The sequence below is a fragment of the Oncorhynchus gorbuscha genome, linkage group LG08 (assembly GCF_021184085.1).
Source record: "Oncorhynchus gorbuscha isolate QuinsamMale2020 ecotype Even-year linkage group LG08, OgorEven_v1.0, whole genome shotgun sequence".
In the NCBI taxonomy this organism is placed as follows: Eukaryota; Metazoa; Chordata; class Actinopteri; order Salmoniformes; family Salmonidae; genus Oncorhynchus; species Oncorhynchus gorbuscha.
Window position 1 is genome coordinate 39,058,741 of NC_060180.1, and position 23,112 is coordinate 39,081,852.

At 42.1% G+C, this 23,112-nt stretch overlaps 1 protein-coding gene across 2 annotated transcripts; it reads right to left on the reverse strand.

Moving 5' to 3' along the window:
• Positions 1 to 5,268: 5,268 nt before the first annotated feature.
• Positions 5,269 to 22,789, reverse strand: LOC124041637 (G protein-activated inward rectifier potassium channel 3-like). Of its 2 annotated transcripts, none has more exons than XM_046359448.1 (8): positions 22,451 to 22,789; positions 20,340 to 20,740; positions 19,664 to 19,874; positions 18,894 to 19,095; positions 11,740 to 11,932; positions 7,818 to 8,015; positions 7,211 to 7,341; positions 5,269 to 6,678 (listed from the first exon to the last, which is right to left on the reverse strand). In XM_046359448.1, the coding sequence occupies exons 2-8, from the start codon at positions 20,626 to 20,628 to the stop codon at positions 6,448 to 6,450; spliced, it is 1,455 nt and encodes a 484-aa protein (XP_046215404.1). In that variant the 5' UTR covers positions 20,629 to 20,740; positions 22,451 to 22,789; the 3' UTR covers positions 5,269 to 6,447. The 2 variants fall into 2 exon arrangements, with proteins under 2 accessions (XP_046215404.1, XP_046215403.1); XM_046359447.1 differs by having other exon boundaries at positions 22,371 to 22,789.
• Between the last annotated feature and the right edge of the window lie 323 nt (positions 22,790 to 23,112).

Below are 23,112 nucleotides of genomic sequence, written 5' to 3' on the forward strand. Positions count from 1 at the left end.
TTAGTTTTAGCAGTGCGGAGCGCCTCCGTGATACAGAGAAGAGCAGTCTCAGTTGAATGACTAGTCTTGAAACCTGACTGATTTGGATCAAGAAGGTCATTCTGAGAGAGATAGCGGGAGAGCTGGCCAAGGACGGCACGTTCAAGAGTTTTGGAGAGAAAAGAAAGAAGGGATACTGGTCTGTAGTTGTTGACATCGGAGGGATCGAGTGTAGGTTTTTTCAGAAGGGGGTGCAACTCTCGCTCTCTTGAAGACGGAAGGGACGTAGCCAGCGGTCAGGGATGAGTTGATGAGCGAGGTGAGGTAAGGGAGAAGGTCTCCGGAAATGGTCTGGAGAAGAGAGGAGGGGATAGGGTCAAGCGGGCAGGTTGTTGGGCGGCCGGCCGTCACAAGACGCGAGATTTCATCTGGAGAGAGAGGGGGAGAAAGAGGTCAGAGCACAGGGTAGGGCAGTGTGAGCAGAACCAGCGGTGTCGTTTGACTTAGCAAACGAGGATCGGATGTCTTCTTTTCAAAATGGTTGACGAAGTCATCTGCAGAGAGGGAGGAGGGGGGGGGGGAGGATTCAGGAGGGAGGAGAAGGTGGCAAAGAGCTTCCTAGGGTTAGAGGCAGATGCTTGGAATTTAGAGTGGTAGAAAGTGGCTGTCTCATAGTTGTCGGTGATCAGGCCTACCACTGTTGTGTCATTGGCAAACTTGATGATGGTGTTGGAGTCATGCCTGGCCATGCAGTCATGAGTGAACAGGGAGTACAGGAGGGGACTGAGCATGCACCCCTGAGGGGACCCCGTGTTGAGTATCAGTGTGGCGGATGTGTTGTTACCTACACTTACCACCTGGGGGCGGCCCGTCAGGAAGTCCTGGATCCAGTTGCAGAGGGAGGTGTTTAGTCCCAGGGTCCTTAGCTAAGTGATGAGTTTTGAGGGCACTATGGTGTTGAACGCTGAGCTGTAGTCAATGAATAGCATTCTCACATAGGTGTTCCTTTTGTCCAGGTGGGAAAGGGCAGTGTTGAGTGCAATAGCGATTGCATCATCTGTGGATCTGTGCAAATTGGAGTGGGTTTGTGGGATAATGGTGTTGATGTGAGCCATGACCAGCCTCTCAAAGCACTTCATGGCTACAGACGTGAGTGCTATGGGTTGGTAGTCATTTAGGGAGGTTAACTTAGTGTTCCTGGGCACAGGGACTATGATGGTCTGCTTGAAATATGTTGGTATTACAGACGCAGTCAGGGATAGGTTGAAAATGCCAGTGAAGACACTTGCCAGTTGGTCAGCGCATGCTCGGAGTACATGTCCTGGTAATCCGTCTGGCCCTGCAGCCTTGAGAATGTTGACCTGTTGAAAGGACTTACTCACATCGACATCGATTTTCCCATGATGTCAAGCAAAGAGGCACTGAGTTTGAAGGTAGGCCTTGAAATACATCCACAGGTACACCTCCAATTGACTCAAATGATGTCAATTAGCCTATCAGAAGCTTCTAAAGCCATGATGTCATGATGTCTGGAATTTTCCAAACTGTTTAAAGGCACAGTCAACTTAGTGTATGTAAACTTCTGACCCACCTGAATTGTGATACTGTGAATTATAAGTGAAATAATCTGTCTGAAACAATTGTTGGAAAAATGACTTATGTCATGCACAAAGTAGATGTCCTAACCGACTTGCCAAAACTATAGTTTGTTCACAAAAAATGTATGGAGTGGTTGAAAAACGAGTTTTAATGACTCCAACTTAAGTGTATGTAAACTTCCGACTTCAACTGTACGTACGGTCACTGTGGGGACGACATCAACGATGCTCTTATTGATGAAGCCAGTGACTGATGTGGTGTACTCCTCAATGCCATCCAAAGAATCCCGGAACATATTCCAGTCTGTGCTAGGATAACAGTCCTGTAGCTTAAGATCTGCTTCATCTGACCACTTCCGTATTGACCAAGTCACTGGTGCTTCCATCTGATCATTTATCACTCCAGTGTTAATCTGCAAAACTGTATTATTCGCCTACCTCCTCATGCCTTTTGCACACATTGTATATAGACTGCCCATTTTTTTCTACTGTGTTATTGACTTGTTAATTGTTTATTCCATGTGTAACTCTGTGTTGTCTGTTCACACTGCTATGCTTTATCTTGGCCAGGTCGCAGTTGCAAATGAGAACTTGTTCTCAACTAGCCTACCTGGTTAAATAAAGGTGAAATAAAAATAAAATAAAAATTCCTGCTTTAGTTTTAGCTTGTGAGCAGGAATCAGGAGGATATAATTATGGTCAGATTTGCCAAATGGAGGGCGAGGAAGAGCTTTGTACGTCTCTGTGTGGAATAAAGGTGGTCTAGAGTTCTTTTTCCCTCTGGTTGCACATTTAACATGCTGGTGGAAACAGATGTAAGTTTCCCTGCATTAAAGACATCAAAACTATGAAATAACACATATGGAATCATGTAGTAACAAAAAACGTGTTAAACAAATCAAATTAGATTTTTCAAAGTAGCCACCCTTTGCCAAACACACACAGAAAGTGTACACAAGCGAGCCAACAACAAACACAATGATCAATGAGACGTGGTAACTGTCTTGTCTTGAATGTTGTTTTATTTTTCTTGACGACTGCAAACTTGTCTATGTCTCAAATGGCACCTTATTCTCTATATAGTGCACTACTTTTGACCAGGCCCCATAGGTCTCTAGTCAAAAGCAATGCACTATGTAGGGAATAGGATGCCATTTGGGATGAACATACTTAGGCTGTGGCCGGCTGTCTGTGAGGTCATCAATCTGCCATCACTCTGTCACCTCCTCCTCATTCCAGATGGCGTTACTGTCCTTCTCTGCACAGTCTTGTATACCTCCAAAATGGCACCCTAGTTCCTATGTAGTGCACTTCTTTTGACCAGAGCCCTATGGGCCCCAGTCAAAAGTAGTGCCCATAAGGAATGTCACTTAAGAGGTTGTTATTGCCCTGATATAAGCAATTTTGGTAAGTTGCTGTGTAAAACAATGAATTTGAAGAATGTATGTTTGTTAATTAGCTAGCCAGCCATTCCATAAATGTTTCAAATTAACTGCCAATATGCCAACATTTCATTCAAACAATGCCCTTCAATCCAGTCATACACTGGCTGAAATCAGTGATAGAACATCAGACTGCTAAACAGCAATCACTAACTCTGAGAGGCTGCTGCCTACATTGAGACACAATCACTGGCCACTTTAATAAATGAATCACTAGTCACTTATACAATGCACTCTAAATAATGCCACTTTAATCATGTTTACATATCTTACATTACTCATATCACATGTATATACTGTATTTTATACCTTCTATTGCACCTTGCCTATGCTGCTTGGCCATCGCTCATCCATATATTTATATGTACATATTCTCATTCACCCCTTTAGATGTGTGTGTATTAGGTAGTTGTTGGGTAATTGTTAGATTACTTGTTAGATATTACTCCACTGTTGGAAGTAAAAGCACAAGCACTTTACTACACTTGCATTAACATCTGCTAACCATGTGTATGTGACAAATACATTGATACATACATTGATTTGACATAAATTGTAAATGAAACAAGTACTGATATTGTATCATGTAGCCTAATAACACTCACAGCTCTCCAATAAAACAATAATTGAGAAATGTATGGTCTGTTTCCATAGATTTTAGATGCTATTTATACAGAAAATGGCATAAAACCCATTTAACTGTATAAGGATATGACAATATTTGTTTTTTTGTTGTTATTAGATAGAAATATTGTCAATTACACAATTTCTGATATAACACATGCCTTACTTTTATTTTCCTGCATAAGTAAAACCAGGAAATAGATCACCTATGCCTCTACTGCCATTCATTCCAATTAGACTGGTTTTGGATTTCTCCCAGACAACAATGGCTTCTATTTTCCCCGCATTCTTGAACTTTTATGGTTTATGACATAGCCCCTCTAGTAATTGAATAGGATCTCTATGGTTTTAGCAGCTTATCTAAATGATGAACGTTAGCAATGCCTTACCTTACAATCATCTTCATCATCCTCGTCCTGCGTGGATAAAGGGCAGGAGGTCTTGTAGATTCTGGAAATATGACCCCCCCATTTGTGAAATAATTCACGTGCTCGAGCAAAGGCTCCCTGGCAAAGTCAGTTACTGCCAGCATGTTGCAACAAACAATATCGCTGGATACTTACATTCTCGAGCTAAACTTGATGGCTAATATAACCTCAGTGTACCTAAAATAGGCGAATCAACTTTGTCTAAACAAAATACGTTCACAGCGACAGCATGATGTGCCAGTCCCAAAAATGGGGAATGTGTTGGTCGTATTGCTGTTTCCTGGGAGACGGTTGGTCAGCTTTTTGTCGATGCCATGGAGACCGTGACGACGTCGTCTCCTTTTAGACGAGTGGGAGTGGCGAGCAGCATAGAACGATACTATTACGTTCTAATTATATGAGTAAAACAGAAATTGTCAGACTGGCACTCGTACTCAGATCTGAAATGACAGGATAGGTGAAGCAAATACCATATTTGTTAAACTTATTATTTTCAGATATACAGGAGTGCTTATGAATTCTTGGGAATTCAGCACACCTCTCTTTGAGCCTCTGGTCCTCAGATTTCATTTGACTCTCTGGTCCTCAGAATTCATCCTCTCGTCTCCCATGTTCTTCTCTCTCACTGGGTTGTCACTTGCTACTAGAGGCACAATGTCAAATTGGGTATATCATAAAAATGAATGAAAACAAAAACTTTTTGGGCTTCATTTAAGGTTAGCAGTGTGGTTAGGGTTAGTTTTCAAATCATATTTTAATAATAGAAATTGTACAAATAGGTGGGGTTTTGCCATAATTCTAACTTTGTGGCTGTGGTAACTAGTGATGACCATCTCCCTGAGCATGACCCTGTTGCCTAAGAAACAGCGGGGACCCCACACTTGTGGCAGTCAACAGGCCTGAGCTCTTCAGTTCCATCGTGAGGACAAGATAGGGATATCATCATAGGGATTGGTGAACTGGTACACTAGTCTCTTTTCACAGATGCTGTGCCACATTGAGTGAACTGGCAACATCTGATTTGTCAAGTATTGCCAATAGTCTCTAACCCAGATTGTCTCACACAAAACAAATTGTTGGACAAATGGATAGACAGAAGTGAAATTGTTCAATGAAACAGTATACCCCAAATGATTAACAGTGAAAAAGTACAATAAAGACCACATTGATAAAAGTGAGGGGTAAAGATGAAGAAAGTTGGTGTGGAATATAGTTTATTAATTCTTATAGAATGAATTTTTCAATATTAAAAATGCTCACAAATGTACACAGCAGCAGAAGCAGGAGGTTGGGCTGAGCTGAGCAGGACATTGTTGTGCTTAAATCCTATGAGGCTGGCGAAAGAAGATATTTAATTGTGCTACTTAAGCGTACTGAAACATTCCCAAGAGAGCAAATGCTTGGTTTTATCTCAAAACTTGTCAGATGACTACTTCCACTACTCACCCTATTGGGATGGGGTCAGTGATACGCTACAGTACTTGTGATGTGAACATTTAAGTGAACACAGAAATTATTTTACATCTATTAGTCACAAAACGGAGGTTGTTTTAACGTCATCCATTCTTAATGTACACGTCTATATATATTTTAAAACAATCCTTGTTTTGTTTTTGAGATACAGATTTAGAGATACCATTTCAATCTATTCCTTTGTATCCTCTATACACGTTAAAGTGAAAAACATACGTGGTCTCTTCTATCACACTATCCCCTTGTCTGTAATACATCTTTCCTTTTTAAACATTGTCTCTCCCATTCAGCCAACACATGACATGCTTCTCTTTCTGCCTCTGAACGTTCCAGAATGTTCCAAAACAAGCTGCTCTTTCTATGTCTCTGAACATTTCAGTATCCTACCTGGCTGAACATCCTATTTCCTGACTAAGAATTGTCAATACTTCATTCTTTTAAATAACAGTGTATTAATTAATATCATGTATATTGGCAGAGGTGATTAGAGCAATAACAATAGAAGATATAATATAATTCTAGTGTAGCACAGACGCTCATGGTAAGAATTAAATATCATAAAGACAAAATGTAATTGATATAATTTGTCATTTCTAGTCAGTGTTATTAAACAAAGCAATGAAGTAACAATGAGCCTTTTTAAACCACCCATCTCTCCCTTGGGAACAAATGTTCTAGGCTGTATATTATACATTAGCTAAAAATAATTTACAGTACTGTAGTTGTGGGTCCTCCTGTCATGACATTGATTGAAAGTATGTCCCAAATGGCAGCCTATTCCTTGTATAGTACAGGGCTTTGATCAAAAGTAGTGCACTGTATAGGGGATAGGGCGCCATATTGGAACTCTACCAGATCTACTTTAGGCCTCTGATTCTGACTGGTCGGTGGTGACACAACCATTCAACTCTCCTGGTCCTGACTGCTCTTGTATTCTAGTGATCTCTCCGACAATACATGTGGGACCAACAACCCTCCTTTCCCATTGTCTAGCTGCTTTCCTGATTGGTTGGTCAGAGAAGATCCTTCCCATTTCTCTTCATCCAGTTTACTGGAGATCGACCAATACAGATGAGCCTCCAATCGGGCCGCAGCCAATGAGAGTTCGTGCGCTGAGCAGGAGGGTGTGTCCACCTAAGGGAAAAATAGGTATGAGCTGCAGTTATCAGACACAACTTGAAAGAAGACTTTCAAAATCAGGGTAAAATCATTTGTGACATGACAAGAGTAAAAGAGGAAACACACCAGAGGGGCAAACTTTTAAACTGTGTTGTTTTGTTCTAGTGATGTACATAGCCAGGTACATGATTAAAAGCAGCTGTTTATTTCCACATGTTGAATCGCCACCGCATCCAGCATGTGACCGCTAACACTTATTTATTTAACCTTGATTTAACTAGGCAAGTCAGTTAAGAACAAATTCTTATTAAGAATGATGGCCTATCCTGGCCAAACTCAGACGACGCTGGGCCAATTGTGGGCCGCCCTATGGAACTCCCAATCACGCCCAGATGTGATTCAGCCTGGATACGAACCAGGGACTATAGTGACGCCTCATGCACTGAGATGCAGTGCCTTAGACCGCTGCACCACTCGGGAGCCCCAACACACCGCGGCCCTTGCTGCTTTCAGCCTTTCCTCTTTCTGGAGTGTTGTGTGTTTTTACCTCTAAGGTTTGATGGAAGGCGCCATAGTCGATGTCAAAGAACCCTTCGGCCAGTGACATCATAGGGCTGAACCTGTGACCCCACTGGACCTCATCTGCCAGGTAAGAGCTCCGCGCCTGGCACGTCATACCTGGGAGCACACACACACACACACACACACACACACACACACACACACACACACACACACACACACACACACACACACACACACACACACACACACACACACACACACACACACACACACACACAGTGAGAACACATACTGTATTAACCTTCCCTGGCAGCTCACCTTCAGCTACTAGGATAACTAAGCAAATATCTTCTCAGTGGGCGGTGAAGTCACTTCCACTTTCAAAGCATGGTGCACCCATAGGTATCATATAATTCAGTGTGTGTGTGTGTGTGTGTGTGTGTGTGTGTGTGTGTGTGTGTGTGTGTGTGTGTGTGTGTGTGTGTGTGTGTGTGTGTGTGTGTGTGTGTGTGTGTGTGTGTGTGTGTGTGTGTGTGTGTGTGTGTGTGTGTGTGTGTAGGATCTCTGGGTGTGCACCACACTTTACAACAGTCTCATAATAGATCATGAGAACATGATCATGGACTAACCAGTGGCCTCCACCATTCCCTCCAGGATGACGACCATTTCGAAGTCGTCTTTCTCCAGCTGGCCTTGAGACATGTCCCAGAAGGGCGAGTGGTGGTCAATCTCGTGGGAGATGACCAGTGGAGACACCAGGAACAGGCGGTCGTCCCCTGTCTCAAAACCGACACTGATGTCTGTCTGGTCCAGAGGGATAAACTCACCTGGAGAGGCAGGCGAGAGGGGGAGAAATGGAGAGGCAGGGCGAGATGAGGAGAGAGGGAGCACGAGAGAGCAGGTGAGAAGTGACTTATAAGACCTTCAGGGCTAGGTTTTCAGTCCAGGACTAGGATTAATCTGTGACCAGGAAATATGCATATACTGTACCAGTAAAAAGTTTGGACACAGCTACTCATTCAAGGGTTTTTATTAAATTTGACTATTTTTCAATTTGAAGACATCAAAACTATGAAATTACACAAATGGAATCATGTACAAAACAAAAAAGTGTTAGACAAATCAAAATATATTTGAGATTTGAGATTCTTCAAAGTAGCCACCCTTTGCCTTGATGATAGCTTTACACACTCTTGGTATTCTCTCAACCAGCTCAATCATGAGGTAGTCACCTGGAATGCATTTCAATTAACAGGTGTGCCTTGTTAGAAGTTCATTTGTGGTATTTCTTTCCTTCTTGATGCGTTTAAGCCAATCAGTTGTTGTGACAAGGTAGGGGTGGTAAACAGAAGATAGCCCAATTTGGTAAAATACCAAGTCCATATTATGGCAAGAACAGCTCAAATAAGCAAAGAGAAATGACAGTCCATCATTACCTTAAGACATGGAGGTCAGTCAATACGGAAAATGTCAAGAACTTTTAAAGTTTCTTCAAGTGCAGTCGCAAAAACCATCATGCGCTATGATGAAACTGGCTCTCATGAGGACCGCCACAAGAAAGGAAGACCCAAAGTTACCTCTGCTGCAGAAGATAAGTTCATTTAAGTTAACAACCACAGATTGCAGCCCAAATAAATGCTTCACAGAGTTCAAGTAACAGACACATCTCAACATCAACTGTTCAGAGGAGACTGCGTGAATCAGGCCTTCATGGAAAAATGTTCTGCAAAGAAACCACTACTAAAGGATACCAATAAGAAGAAGAGACTTGCTTGGGCCAAGAAACACGAGCAAAGGACGTTAGACCGGTGGAAATCTGTCCTTTGGTCTGTTGAATCCAAATTTGAGATTTTTGGTTCCAACCACCATGTCTTTGTGAGACGCAGAGGAGGTGAACGAATGATCTCGGCATGTGTGGTTCCCATCGTGACGCATAGAGGAGGAGATGTGGATGTGTTTTGCTGGTGACACTGTCAGTGATTTCTTTAGAATTTCAAGGCACACTTAAACAGCATGGCTACCACAGAATTCTGCAGCGATATGCCATCCCATCTGGTTTGCGCTTAGTGGGACTATAATTTGCTTTTCAACAGGAAAATGACCCAAAATACACTTCCAGGCTTTTACCAAGAAGGAAAGTGATGGAGTGCTGCATCAGATGACCTGGCCTTCACAATCACCCAACTTCAACCAAATTGAGATAGTTTGGGATGAGTTGGACCACAGAGTGAAGGAAAAGCAGCCAACAAGTGCTCAGCGTATGTGGGAACTCCTTCAAGACTGTTGGAAAAGCATTCCTCATGAAGCTGGTTAAGAGAATGCCAAGAGTTTGCGGAGCTGTCATCAAGGCAAAGGGTGGCAATTTGAACAATCTCAAAATATATTTTGATTTGTTTAACACTTTTTTGGTTACTCTATGATTCCATATGTGCCATTTCATAGTATTGATGTCTTCACTGTTAGGTTATAATTCTCAGAGTAAAACTCGACGGACAATATGAAAGCTTAAACCAAGTTGATTCTTCCCAGAAGATCAATACAGCTGCATTAGACAAAAACCTTTTCACACAAGCAGTGATATGTAACCCTTTCTCCTAGGCTCTCTCCTCCTACACATTTTATTTGTACTGCTAGGCAGGACACAACGTGAAACGGGCCATAAAAGTTTATTTCTCCCTTAACGTGAACTCACCTGATCTCACGAATCCATGGCTCACTCCCCTTATCAATGCCTGTCACATGTGATCACTTTCCCTACACTTAGTACATTCCAAGCATAATTGCCCCCACCATATACTTTCCTCCTACAGATAGCCGAGGGGCTACACCAGAGGTTAAGGGTTTTAGCACCCCTCATTTCTCTATTACAACTAATGATTAATAAGGATTTAAAGTTCATAAATCCAAACCTATCCTCATTATTATTCTACAATATAGAAAATAGTAAAAAATAAAGAAAACCCCTTGAATGTGTAGGTGTTCTAAAACTTTTGACCGGTAGTATATATCAGTGCCTTCAGAAAGTATTCATACCCCGTGACTTGAAAGCGGATCACGGTTCTACAGAGATATCTCTCCCTCCTGCAGAGGGGAGAGGTATAGAGGGATTTACATAAGTATTCAAACCTGTTACTCAATAATTTGTTGCACCTTTGGCAGCGATTACAGCCTCGAGTCTTCTTGACTATGACGCTACAAGCTTGGCACACCTGTATTTGGGGAGTTTATCCAATTCTTCTCTGCAGATTTCCTCTGTCTTGTCCTGAAGCCACTCCTGCGTTGTCTTGGCTGTGTGCTTAGGGTCGATGTCCTGTTGGAAGGTGAACCTTCGACCCAGTCTGAGGTCCTGAGCGCTCTTTTCTCCGGTCATCTTTCTATCGATCCTGACTAGTCTCCAAGTCCCTGCAGCTGAAAAACATCCCCACAGAATGATGCTGCCACCACCAGGCTTCACCATAGAGATGGCATTGGCCAGGTGATGAGCAGTGCCAGGTTTCCTCCAGATTGGCAAAGAGTTCAATCTTGGTTTCATCAGACCAGATAATCTTGTTTCTCATGGTCTGTGAGTCCTTCAAGTGCCTTTTGACAAACTCCAAACAGGCTGACATGTAAATTGTAATGAGGAGTGGCTTCTGCCTGGCCACGCTACCATAAAGGCCTGATTGGTGGAGTGCTGCAGTGATGGTTGTCCTTCTGGAAGGTTCTCCCATCTCCACAGAGGAACTCTGGAGCCCTGTCAGAGTGACCATCTGGTTCTTGGTCACCTCCTTGACAAAGGCCCTTCACCCCAGATTGCTCAGTTTGGCCAGGCGGCCAGCTCTAGGAAGAGTCTTTGTGGTTCCAAACTACTTCCATTTAGGAATGATGGAGGCCACTGTGTTCTTGGGGACCTTCAATGCTGCAGAATTGTTTTGGAACCCTTCCCCAGATCTGTGCCTCGACACAATCCTGTCTCGGAGCTCTACGGATAATTCCTTCAACCTCATGGCTTGGTTTTTGCTCTGACATGCATTGTCAACTGTGGAACCTTATATAGACAGGTGTGTGCCTTTCCAAATCATGTCCAATCAATTGAATTGACCACAGGTGGACTCCAATCAAATCGTAGAAAACATCTCAAGGATGATCAAAGGAAACAGGATGCACCTGAGCTCAATTTTGAGTCTTATAGCAAAGGGTTTGAAAACTTACTTAAATAATGTATTTCAGTTTTTTTCATTTCAATAAATGTTCAAACATTTCTAAAACCTGTTTTTACTTTGTCATTATGGGCTATTGTGTGTAGAATAATGAGAAAAATATATCATTTCATCAATTTTAGAATAACGCTGTAATGTAACAAAATGGAAAAAGTAAAGGGGTCTGAATACTTTCCAAAAGCTTCCATAATATACAGAAACAGATTATGTGAAAGATATACCTGCATCCCAAATGGTACCCTATTCCCCATACAGTGCACTACATTTGGCCAAAAGTAGTGCACTATATAGGAAATAGGGTGCCATTTGGGATGCATACCTTGTATGGCGATGGATGGTATGTTAGCCTCACCTTCCTGAGTCTGTTTAGACTTGATGAGTTTGGCCCTCATGTTGGCCCCTACAATGTGGGAGCTGCGCAGGTCCCCCACCCGGAACATCAAACACAGTTTGTCATCTCTCAGAGAGATCACTGCATTCTTAGAAAAAACCAGGGTCTCCGCTCGCTTATTGGGCTGAGAGATCTTCACAAACATACACCCCACCTGATCAAAAGATGAAGAAAAAGATTACTTAAAGGCCCAGTGCAGTCAAAAAGTGATTTCCTGTGTTTTATATACACTGAGTGTACAAAACATTAGTAGCACATGCTCTTTCTATGACATAGACGGACCAGATGAATCCAGGTGAAAGCTATGATCACTTATTGATGTCGCCTGTTAAATCCTCTTCAATCAGTGTAGATGAAGGGAAGGAGACAGGTTAAAGAATGATTTTTAAGGCTTGAGACCACTGAGACATGGATTGTATAGTGTGCCATTCAGAAGGTGAATGGGCAAGACAAAATATGTAAGTGCCTTTGAACGGGGTATGGCTATAGGTGCCAGGCGCACTGGTTTGAGTTAGTAAAGAACTGCAATGCTGCTGTATTTTTCATGCTCAACAGTTTCCCGTGTGTATCAATAATGGTCCACCACCCAAAGGACATCCAGCCAACTTAACACAACTGTGGGATGCATTGGAGTCAAAATGGGCCAGCATTCCTGTGGAACACCTTTGAAGGCTTGTAGTCCATGCCCCAACGAATTGAGGCTGCAAAAGGGGGTGCAACTCAATATTAGGAAGGTGTTTCTACTGTTCTGTTCACTCAATGTATATTTCCACACTATGAGCAGTGGTGCAGTGGTGCCTGGAGACGTGGGTATACTTCTCAAATTTTGCCCCAAAAACCCCAAACGGCCAGCCCAGTGAAGGAAAGGTGCCCTGTGTGAAAATTTAAAAAATGACAAATAGTGACATACACTCTGAATTACCTAAAATGATAAATCCCATATTGGTCTTTCACAGCCAGGCCAACCCAAGCAATACTGTGCAAGTAGGCAACAGGAGGTTGGTGGCACCTTAATTGCGGAGGAATGGTTGGAGCAGAATAAGAGGAATCGTATCAAATACGTCAAACACATGGTTTCCATGGTTTCCATGTGTTTGATGCCATTCCATTTGCTCCGTTCCAGACATTATTATGAGCCATCCTCCCCTCAACAGCCTCCACCCATTTTGTAGGCTAATAGCGGCCTACTATTGAAATAGAGACTATCAACTGAGTCGGATACTCACAGATTTTCACATTTTTTAAAGGTTTTCGCTCTCAAGGTTACACTTTTTAAATAGAAAAAAAAACTAAATTGGATGTTCTTTGTCCACAACAATGTTTAAACCACATCAGGAGACCACTTTTGAGGTCTGGGAAAAATCTAAGAAATGTACATTTTTGATTGTAGTTAGGCCTACCATTTAATTCAACTGTGCAGGCATGTAGCACTGTTGTTTGGTTTGCTGTGTTTCTGTAGCGCACATGAGAGGGAGTTTGCAAAACACATGGTCACTGGTTTGGCATTGCCTACTAATTTCCTCCTAATTATCTCCTAATTGGTTGATGATCTCATTGAAAACACTTATCGTCCTCCCAACATTTAATTGGGAAGGTTTTTGGAAAAGCCTTTCCATCTACCAGAAGATGGTTAGGCTTATCGTTAGCATCGCTATATTTCTCCTGTTCCTTAATTGTTTGAAACCTGGGCGTTTTACCTCATATTATGAGGCATGTCTTACTTCTTGTTACAAAGTAGCCTATAGCCAAAATTCAACCATAGAAACGTGGAAGCAATTATTTTATAAATATTTCCTCATATGTGCTCTTGTTCTATTGGCTTTCAAATCAACTTTATTTCCTTGTCTAGCATCCAAAGGCATTATCCTTGTCAGATTAGCAGCCCATGATAGTTGTTGCATCTTTAGATCTCTGCTCTTTCTATATTTTTAATGATATTCCCATCTCTGTCCATGATAGTTGTTGCATCTTTAGATCTCCCCTCTTTCTATATTTTTTTATGATATTCCCATCTCTGTCCATGATAGTTGTTGCATCTTTAGATCTCCCCTCTTTCTATATTTTTAATGATATTCCCATCTCTGTCCATGATAGTTGTTGCATCTTTAGATCTCCCCTCTTTCTATATTTTTAATGATATTCCCATCTCTGTCCATGATAGAGAGCATTTTCCTGCACATTGTATTTTCAAACATTTGCACAAAGGCCTAGCTCCGTGTGCACATTGTTGTGCTTAAAATGTGAAGAAATAATAATTTATCCACATTTTAAGCAAAACATTGTGATCTGTTCCATCAGCCTTATTCGTTGATGCTGAATATCCCTCCACTACACTACTAGGTATCGCATCGTGGGGATAAAAAAATGGGTATACGTAATGCTTACAAAAAAAGTGGTTCTACGGCATATACCTGCGTAAACCTTCCACTACACCACTGACTCTGAGTTTGGAATAATACTATGAAATTGTAAACATTATGATAATGCTCTTTGAAAAGACAGACTAAAATTTCAGCCTGTCTTGGTGGGATGGAGTTTTCGTCTGCCTAGTGTCATAACCAGGTGGTAAATCAGTTAATAGACCAATAAAAAAGAGAGTTCCATAACTCTCTCCCAATAACAGCTAGTTTTAATTTTTCCCTCCCCAATAAGACCACTCCCAGACAGTCCTAGCAACATTCTAGCTTGAGAAATGTATCTTTGCTAAGAAGCTATTTTTCGTTTCTTTTTGAGCATTTTGATTCAAAACAATCACAGTAAGGTACTTAATTGTTACCCAGAAATGATTTGAAATTCAACCTTAAGAGTCTATTAATGCACGTGAGTCAATCTAAGTAACATAACAAAAACAAATCCTTCAAAATCGTCAGTTTAAGCTAGAGATACTGTATCAGGTTTTTTGCGTGGGCTGTGTCTCAATCCACAGCATCTGCCTATGTCGGCCTTCTGCAGTGGAAGGTGACCCAGCTTCAGCTGTGTTTTCCAGACAATGAGACATCCGAAAATCGGTCTTCGGACATAATGGTGTTATCCGTTTTGCTCTACGACGCCCACAAGTGTCACAGGACTCGTCTGAAGTCGGTAACGCTGATGTGCCAACTTCTCTCTGTAGCGTCCAAACTTTTTCAGCTACAAACTAATGACCCCACTGTGGAAAGGGGAGACTCTCACGAACACGATGTTGTTCTCCATTTTGAAGGAAACCCATACAAATGAATGGAAGTATGGAGGTAGTTTTGTACCACCAAAATAAGGGGTTAAATATGTGTCCAAAAAAATAAAATGATTTCTGAGCTTGCTAATATCTCCTAGATATCAGACAGACATTTCAAAACCTTATTCCTTATTATACTTTGACTGTCTTTTTGACTATTTATGAATGTGTTATTCAATGCGTATCTATGGGCTATAGTAGTGAAGGCAAAGTTCAATATTTTATTAATTAAATCATTTTGATAAAATATAACCATCTTAAAACAATTCCATATGTTAGTTTAGTACACCCCCCACACACACACACAACCTATGTGTTGTGATAATTGCATTGTTTGCTCTATAACCTGTTAGTTCATATGCCTTGCCACTGTGATATATAGGCCTAAGGCTAAGGAAATAAGAAGACACCGTGGAAGAATAAAGTCAACCATACCTTTGTTTCATCACAAAACCGGAGAGCAACCTCTGTCCAGTGGAGTCCACAAAGCATATTGCATGTGACAAACAGTTACATGACCTACAGCATGGTCAAGCAAGTTAATGTTCCTGATATTTTTGGACTGCTAAACAACTATTGATTTAGAACCATAGAGAATTCCCACAAGTCACAAAGAAAACAGAAGTTGCATCCATTATACCAGCACCATTTCAACTTCAACATCATTTACTTAGTCTTATACAATAACAGCTAAAAGATACCAAAAACAATTTAGTCTAATTAACGTAAGCTAAATATGATGTGGCTGTCCATGTTTCTGATTTCTGTGTGTGTGTGTGTTCGTGCAAGTAGAAAAACACGTTGACTCACTCTAATTGTAGAGAAACGCCAATGCCATCCTCCTCCATTTCATGTTGATGAAACGGTCTATGAGTACACGGTTTTAGTTTTTGTTGTCCTAGGCTACATGCTTGCTCGCTAGCCTAGCTTTCCTTCATGGGCAACGATGAGCCAGCTAGCTAACATTAGCCTTCTACATCTAGTTACATACTGAATTTCCATCCTCTCAGGCCAGGGGTAACCAACGTTATAATCATTGGCCAGTACGGAGAATTAAGTAAAACTCCACAAGTCCAAATCCCTGACTCATGGCTAATTTGGGAAAGGGACCATGTTAGCTAGGTAGCTAGCCACCAGAGGACAGCAACACAACAATCTGTGTGTTTCAAGTGTTTCTGTCAATGACATTTTGCTTTTGATGTGACTGGTGTGAAGCCAAATCCAAACTGGCTTCCCTTGACAATTTTTTTGTGCCAGGACCATTCACAGTTGAGCTCATTCAGTTTAGCTTAACTCTAATTGGCTATTATTATTATTTTTTTTTTATCAAGGGACACCAAATGCTCATTGGCTTCCCTTGCATTCAATGTTATGCTTTCATGCTTTTGTTATGCTGTCATGCTTTCCACCTGGCTACCCCGACCCCGGCCAACATCTCAGCACCCCCTGCAGCAACTTGCCCAAGCCCACCCCACAGCTTCTCCTTCACCCAAATCCAGACAGCTAATGTTCTTTAAGAGCTGCAAAATCTGGATCCCTACAAATCAGCTGGGCTAGACAATCTGAACCCTCTCTTTCTAAAATGATCCGCCAAAATGGTTTCAACCCCTATTACTAACCTATTCAACCTCTTGTTTGTATCCTCTGAGATCCCCAAAGATTGGAAAGCTGCCGTGGTCATCCCCTTCTTCAAAGGGGGAAACACTCTAGACCAAAACTGTTATAGACCTATATCCATCCTGCTCTGCTTTTCTAAAATCTTCGAAAGTCAAGTTAACAAACAGATCACCAACCATTTCAAATCCCACAGTACCTTCTCCACTATGCAATCTGGTTTCCGAGCTGGTCATGGGTGCACCTCAGCCACGATCAAGGTCCTAAACGATATCATAACTGCCAGCGATAAAAGACAGTACTGTGCAGCCGTCTTCATCTACATGGCCAAGGCTTTCAACTCTGTAAATCACCACATTCTTATAGGTTGACTCAATTGCCTTGGCTTCTCAAATGGCTGCCTCGCCTGGTTCACCAACTACTTCTCAGATAGAGTTCAGTGTGTCAAATCAGAGGGCCTGTTGTACGGACCTCTAGCAGTCTCTATGGGGGTGCCACAGGGTTAAATTCTCAGGCCGACTCTTTTCTCTGTATACATCAATGATGTCGCTCTTGCTGCCGGTGATTCCCTGATCCACCTCTACGCAGACGACACCATTCTGTATACTTCTGGCCCTTCTTTAGACACTGTGTTAACAAACCTACAAATGAGCTTCAATGCTATACACCACTACTTCCGAGGCCTCCAACTGCTTTTTAAATGAATAAGTGCATGCTCTTCAACCGATTGCTGCCCCGCACCCTCCTGCTCGACTTGCATCACTACTCTGGATGGTTCTGACTTAGAATATGTGGACAACTACAAATACCTAGGTGTCTGGTTAGACTGTAAACTCTCCTTCCAGACTCACATTAAGCATCTCCAATAAAAAATGAAATCTAGAATTGGCTTCCTATTTTGCAACAAAGAATCCTTCACTCATGCTGCCAAACACCCTCATAAAACTGACTATCCTACCAATCCTTGACGTCGGCGATGTAATTTACAAAATAGCCTCCAACACTCTACTCAGCAAACTGGATCTAGTCTATCACAATGCCACCAAAGCCCCATATACCACCCACCACTGCAACCTGTATGCTCTCGTTGGCTGGCCCTCACTACATACTCGTCGCCAAACCCACTGGCTCCAGGTCATCTATAAGTCTATGCTAGGCAAAGCCCCACCTTACCTCAGTATACTGGTCACCATAGCAACACCCACCCATAATACGTGCTCCAGCAGGTATATTTCACTGGTCATCCCTCTCCCTTTCTAGGGAGTTTTTCCTAGCCACCGTGCTTTTACACCTGCATTGTTTGCTGTTTGGGGTTTTAGGCTGGGTTTCTGTACAGCACTTTGAGATATCAGCTGATGTACGAAGGGCTATATAAATACATTTGATTTGATTTGATCCCCAAAGCCAACACTTACTTTGGATGCCTTTCCTTACAGTTCTCTGCTGCCAATGACTGGAACAAATTGCAAAAATCACTGAAGCTGGAGTCTTATATCTCCCTCACTAACTTTAAGCGTCAGCTGTCAGAGCAGCTTACCAATCATTGCACCTGTACACAGCCCATCTGTAAATAGCACACCCAACTACCTCATCCCCATATTGTTATTTACCCTCTTGCTCTTTTGCACCCCATTATCTCTACTTGCACATCATCATCTGCACATCTATCACTCCAGTGTTAATGCTAAATTGTAATTATTTCACCTCTATGGCCTATTTATTGCCTTTACATCCCTACTCTTCTACATTTGCACACACTGTAACCTAGATTTTCTATTGTGTTATTGACTGTACATTTGTTTATGTGTAACTCCGTGTTTTTGTTTTTTGTCGCACTGCCTTGCTTTATCTTGGCCAGGTCGCAGTTGTAAATGAGAACTTGTTCTCAACTGGCCTTCCTGGTTAAATAAAGGTGAAATAAAAAATATATTTAAAAAATGGGCAGCAACAATGTTCTACCCTTTTTGACCAAACAGCTTCAAATAGATGGGCTACAAATACAGAGACAGAGGGGCGCTGTTTCGCTCGCTCGGATGCTTTATCCAATGAGATACATTCAGCCTCTTGTGAATTGAAGGAAAATCATGAAACAAAGAGAAACGAAACATAAATAATTGTTTCTTTTTTTCTTCAAATGTTTTGAGGGGAAGCCTCATGGATCTGGTCAAAATTAGTGCACTTACATAGGGCTCTGGTCAAAATTAGTGCACGACATAGGGCTCTGGTCAAAAGTAGAGCACTATATAGGGATTAGGGTGCCATTTGAGATGCAGTCCATGAGTCTCACCATGAAGGCGTTGACCATAGATCCCAGTATGGCCTGGAGCAGGAGCAGCATGGTGCCCACTGGACACTGGTCAGTGATGACACGGTAGCCGTAACCGATGGTGGTCTCTGTCTCAATGGAGAAGAGGAAGGCCGAGATGAATCCGTTCACGTTGTTGACGCACGGTGTCCATGTCTCATCCTCTAGATGATCTAGATCCCCTCTGGGTGGGAGGCAGGAGGGAGAGTGAAGGGGAGAGAGGGGGAGAAGCAAAGAGGCGACAAAAATGTAGGATGTGAAAAAACTATCCATTGACTAATATACTTCCACTTGGTTTACAGAGAAGAAATTACATCATCTAGAGCAGGGTTTCCCAATAGGCAGTGATTTTATTTGGCCCTCAAGTTTTCAGAGCAAAATGTATTTCTTGCGGTCAATTTGCAGTGTTCAAATTATTCATCACTATGTTCTGGGTTCCAGACTGTCTGCTCAAAGACAAATCGGCCCACAGCTGAATGTAATTGGGGACCCCTGATCTAGAGTGATTCTCTCAGACAGAGATACCATGGATGTGTCTGAAATGGCACCCTCCTCCCTACTGCGCTACTTTTGGCCAGGGCCCATAGGGGAATAGGGTGTTTAGAGAATAGGGTGCCATTTGGGACTCATACTAAAAAGTGCTTGGGTCTGAGCGGATAATAGGGAATAGAGTGTCATTTGGGACGCATCCCAAGTGTCCCCTGGCATGCTCCGTATGAGTGCTGTCCTAGCCTGCTTTCTGTCTCTCTCACCTGAGGTAAGCTATCAGGTACCAGATGGCTCCAAAGAAGAGCCAGGTGATGGCGTAGGCCATAACGAAGACGAAGAGAGAGCAGCGCCAGTTGAGGTCCACCAGGGTGGTGAAGATATCTGTCAGATAACGGTACGTCTCCCTCATGTTGCCATGCGACACGTTACATCTGCCATTCTTCTCCACATAGCGCTGCCTCTTACGTCTCTTAGCTGGAGAGAGAAGAGACAGAGAGAGAGAGAGAGAGCGACAGAGAGCGACAGAGAGAGAGTCAGATAGATGAGAAAGACTACATTGACATATCGACAGTAGAACTAAAGGGACTTAGTAATAAGAAGACAGAGGGGTTGTTGTGAGAATATCCAAATCACTGAGGGAGAAACCAAAGGAACAGCCATTTTGCACAGGAGTAGGGGGAAGAGATGCTGGAGGAGGAGGTGAAACTGTGGAAGGAGAATAGGGAGGGAGAAAGTACACATGTTCGGCCAATACGCAATGTGTAAGTGTGAAGGGGGAGGGAGAGAAAAATAGTAGAGTGCATAGTCAATAACCCCCTATCTGCAGACTACTGTGGCACCGTATTCCCTATATAGTGCACTACTTTTGACCAGAGCCCTATGGGATGCCAATAGGGTGCCATATGGGACACAATTAAAGTTAACAGCACTACTACTCACCCCAGCCAAATCTGCCCCTCTCCTTCTCCATCACCCGAGGCAGCTTCTTAACATACTCATCAGATGCTGCATTTGCCTGCCTCTCTGCCAGCTTGGACTTCCACGATCTGTTAGCGGAGGGATGGGCGGTATCTGTCGTAACCACATGGCCCAGTTCCTCGGACACATGAAACACTCCGGTGGACACGATCACCTCTGAAGCCTCTTCCACCAGCACCTTCCCTTTCTCCACCATGGGGGGAGAGAGGGACTCGGGGCTCAAGGTGAAAACAGAGTTCTCAAGCGCCATCAGGAATGATGGTGTGTGTGTGTGTTTGTGTTCCTGGGTCCTCGATGTATTCCTATGGCAGACTCTGTCCGATGGTTATTGACTGTTTAATCAGGTTCTGTCCGTCAAGGTCCTGGGAAAAAAAACAAGGATGGGGAAATTGATTCAAATTATTATTGTGAGATCATAGAATAGTGGGGCATTTAAAGTGCTCTGCTTTCAGTAAATAAATATATAAAGGGACTGTAGGGCTAGTGTTGAGCAGAACTGATGTCCTTCACTATACTGATTAACTGTATCCCAAATGGCACCCTATTCCCTATGAGCCAGGGTAAAAAGTAATGCACACTATAGTAACTAGGGTGCCATTTGGGGAGCAGAATATGTCCCTCACTAAATTGTCCTCAATACCCAACCCATAAGTACTGACCAACGCCGATGTCTTTTGGGCATCTTTTTTTGGTCCTGTCCAGACCGGCCGTCTTTTTTTATTCATTTTTAAACCGGACAAAATATGAACCAATCATAGACGTCTACTCTACTGTGCTCTGTACAGTAGAGCATAGTAGAGTATAGTACGGTATAATGTGCTGTATTGTACACTCCTTTAGTCGAATGTACTCTACTGAACTAAACTGTACTGCACTATACTGTACTGAATTAAACTCTACTGTACTGTATTGAATTAAACTCTACTGTATTGCTCTACTATACTGGATAAAACTCTACTTTCCTGTACCGCACTGTGCTCTACTGTACTGAACTGTGCTATTTACATTTGTGAAACACTAGATGTTTATGATTAGGACAGATTTTTTCTGTTTTCACATCGACATTTTGATCATTCAGCAGACACTCCAGAGCGACTCAGTGCATTGAACAAACAACATATCACAGTCATAGCAATATTATTTTGTTAACCGTTACTCAGAATGTTGTTAGTCCGTGGTCTGTTGGTTTATTCGTTAGGTCAGACTCCTTTGAACACAATCGTGGCAAGTTTTCAAGCTTTCGAATAAGCTAACATAAGTGCATGTGAGTGCATGTGACAAACTGGAGCAATAATTTATATTTTAAGTTACAATCTTCAATTGGCTCCTCTTTCGTCATGGATTTAAACATCCTTATTGGGCTATAATGTTTACTTCATTGAGAATGTGTGTGCAGTTGAAATTTGGCCATTGAATCAATGACCAAAAAATAAGTATTTTCAATGTTTGGAAATTAACGTCTTTTCAACTTTCATTCTGAACCAAAATGAACCTGATTTCAACATCCGGAAAATGCGTATTTTCACCTTCCATTCCATACCTAAAATGAGCGTAACTTCAATGTCTGGAAAATAAGTATTTTCAACTTCATTTTGCATACTGGGATGTCTGTCCTTATATACGTTATCTACTCAACCTATCCCATTACTTTCAGTCTAATAATCTATATTTATGGAATAGGTAATACTATAATGGGGAGGGGAGTGTGTGTGTGTCTGTGTGTGTCATAGATGTCTGTCTGTTATGGGACACAATGAATTACAGGAATATTTTTGTCGGAGTAAGAAGGCTATTCTTACTCAGAAAATGTACAATACCACTTTTAATGTATTCTGTAATACATAGCTATTAGAACACAAAACAGCAAACAGGCAAATGTCATTCCAATATGAATAATCATCGTGTTTCATGTTAACAATGGATGCCTAAAGCGCTACCTTCAAGATTATCCTAATATATTTTATCCCATCGCTTTATTTATAAGGACCTTACAGATAGATGAGTCGATGGTCCAATAGTGAGCCTCGGAGATCGTCCGTTTAGGTTCAATTCTACCCATTTTTTATGTTTACCATCAACTCTGATGATCGGGTGGGTGTTCGACGAAGCATCAGTTCAGTCTCTCCTCTCTCACCAGGAAACAAAGGCAACCCCAACCAAACGACAGTTTTTTGTTGTAGATGTTATCCTCAATTGGAAGCGGGCTAATTATAGAAAAATCCCTTTAGTATTGACAAATAGCCAATTATTGTATTTTCCTACTTTGTTTTCAAAGATTTTAAGATGGTGGCAGTTCGTCTATACCGATCATTGGGTATAGACAGTGCAAGCAGCACCACCGATCCGCGTCGGATAGAGTTGTATTAATCACTTAAACTGTGCAGGTGTTAGATCATGGACGTGACGGTCAAGGGGATGCTGTCGTCATCACCGTCACTATTCTTCAATAGGCTTGCAGTAGACCATACGGGTGTTCGTGTTGTGGAGGATGACGTTTAGGAAATGAATGAATTCATATCAATTTAATGTGAAACAAACTATGTTTTTCTCCTGGACAGCCACATTGCCTAGCATCATTTAAAATAAACGAATCGATAGTATTTTTCTAAATTAATTGGTCTTCCGATGCATTTATTTTTTAATCACATGTGTTATAGTCTACTACTTTAAGTGTTGTTTCATATAGCGTCGCCTCTGTGTGCAATGCGAACTCCAATGCAGCAGGTGACGCACC

Coding starts and splice junctions, on each gene's coding strand:
- LOC124041637 (XM_046359448.1), bottom strand. CDS start 20,628: ATGGCGCTTGAGAACTCTGTTTTCACCTTGAGCCCCGAGTCCCTCTCT. Junction 19,875..20,339: donor GAGGGGCAGATTTGGCTGGG/GTGAGTAGTAGT, acceptor TTCTCTCTCCAG/CTAAGAGACGTAAGAGGCAG. Junction 6,679..7,210: donor CCTTCCATCAAACCTTAGAG/GTAAAAACACAC, acceptor TTTTTCCCTTAG/GTGGACACACCCTCCTGCTC.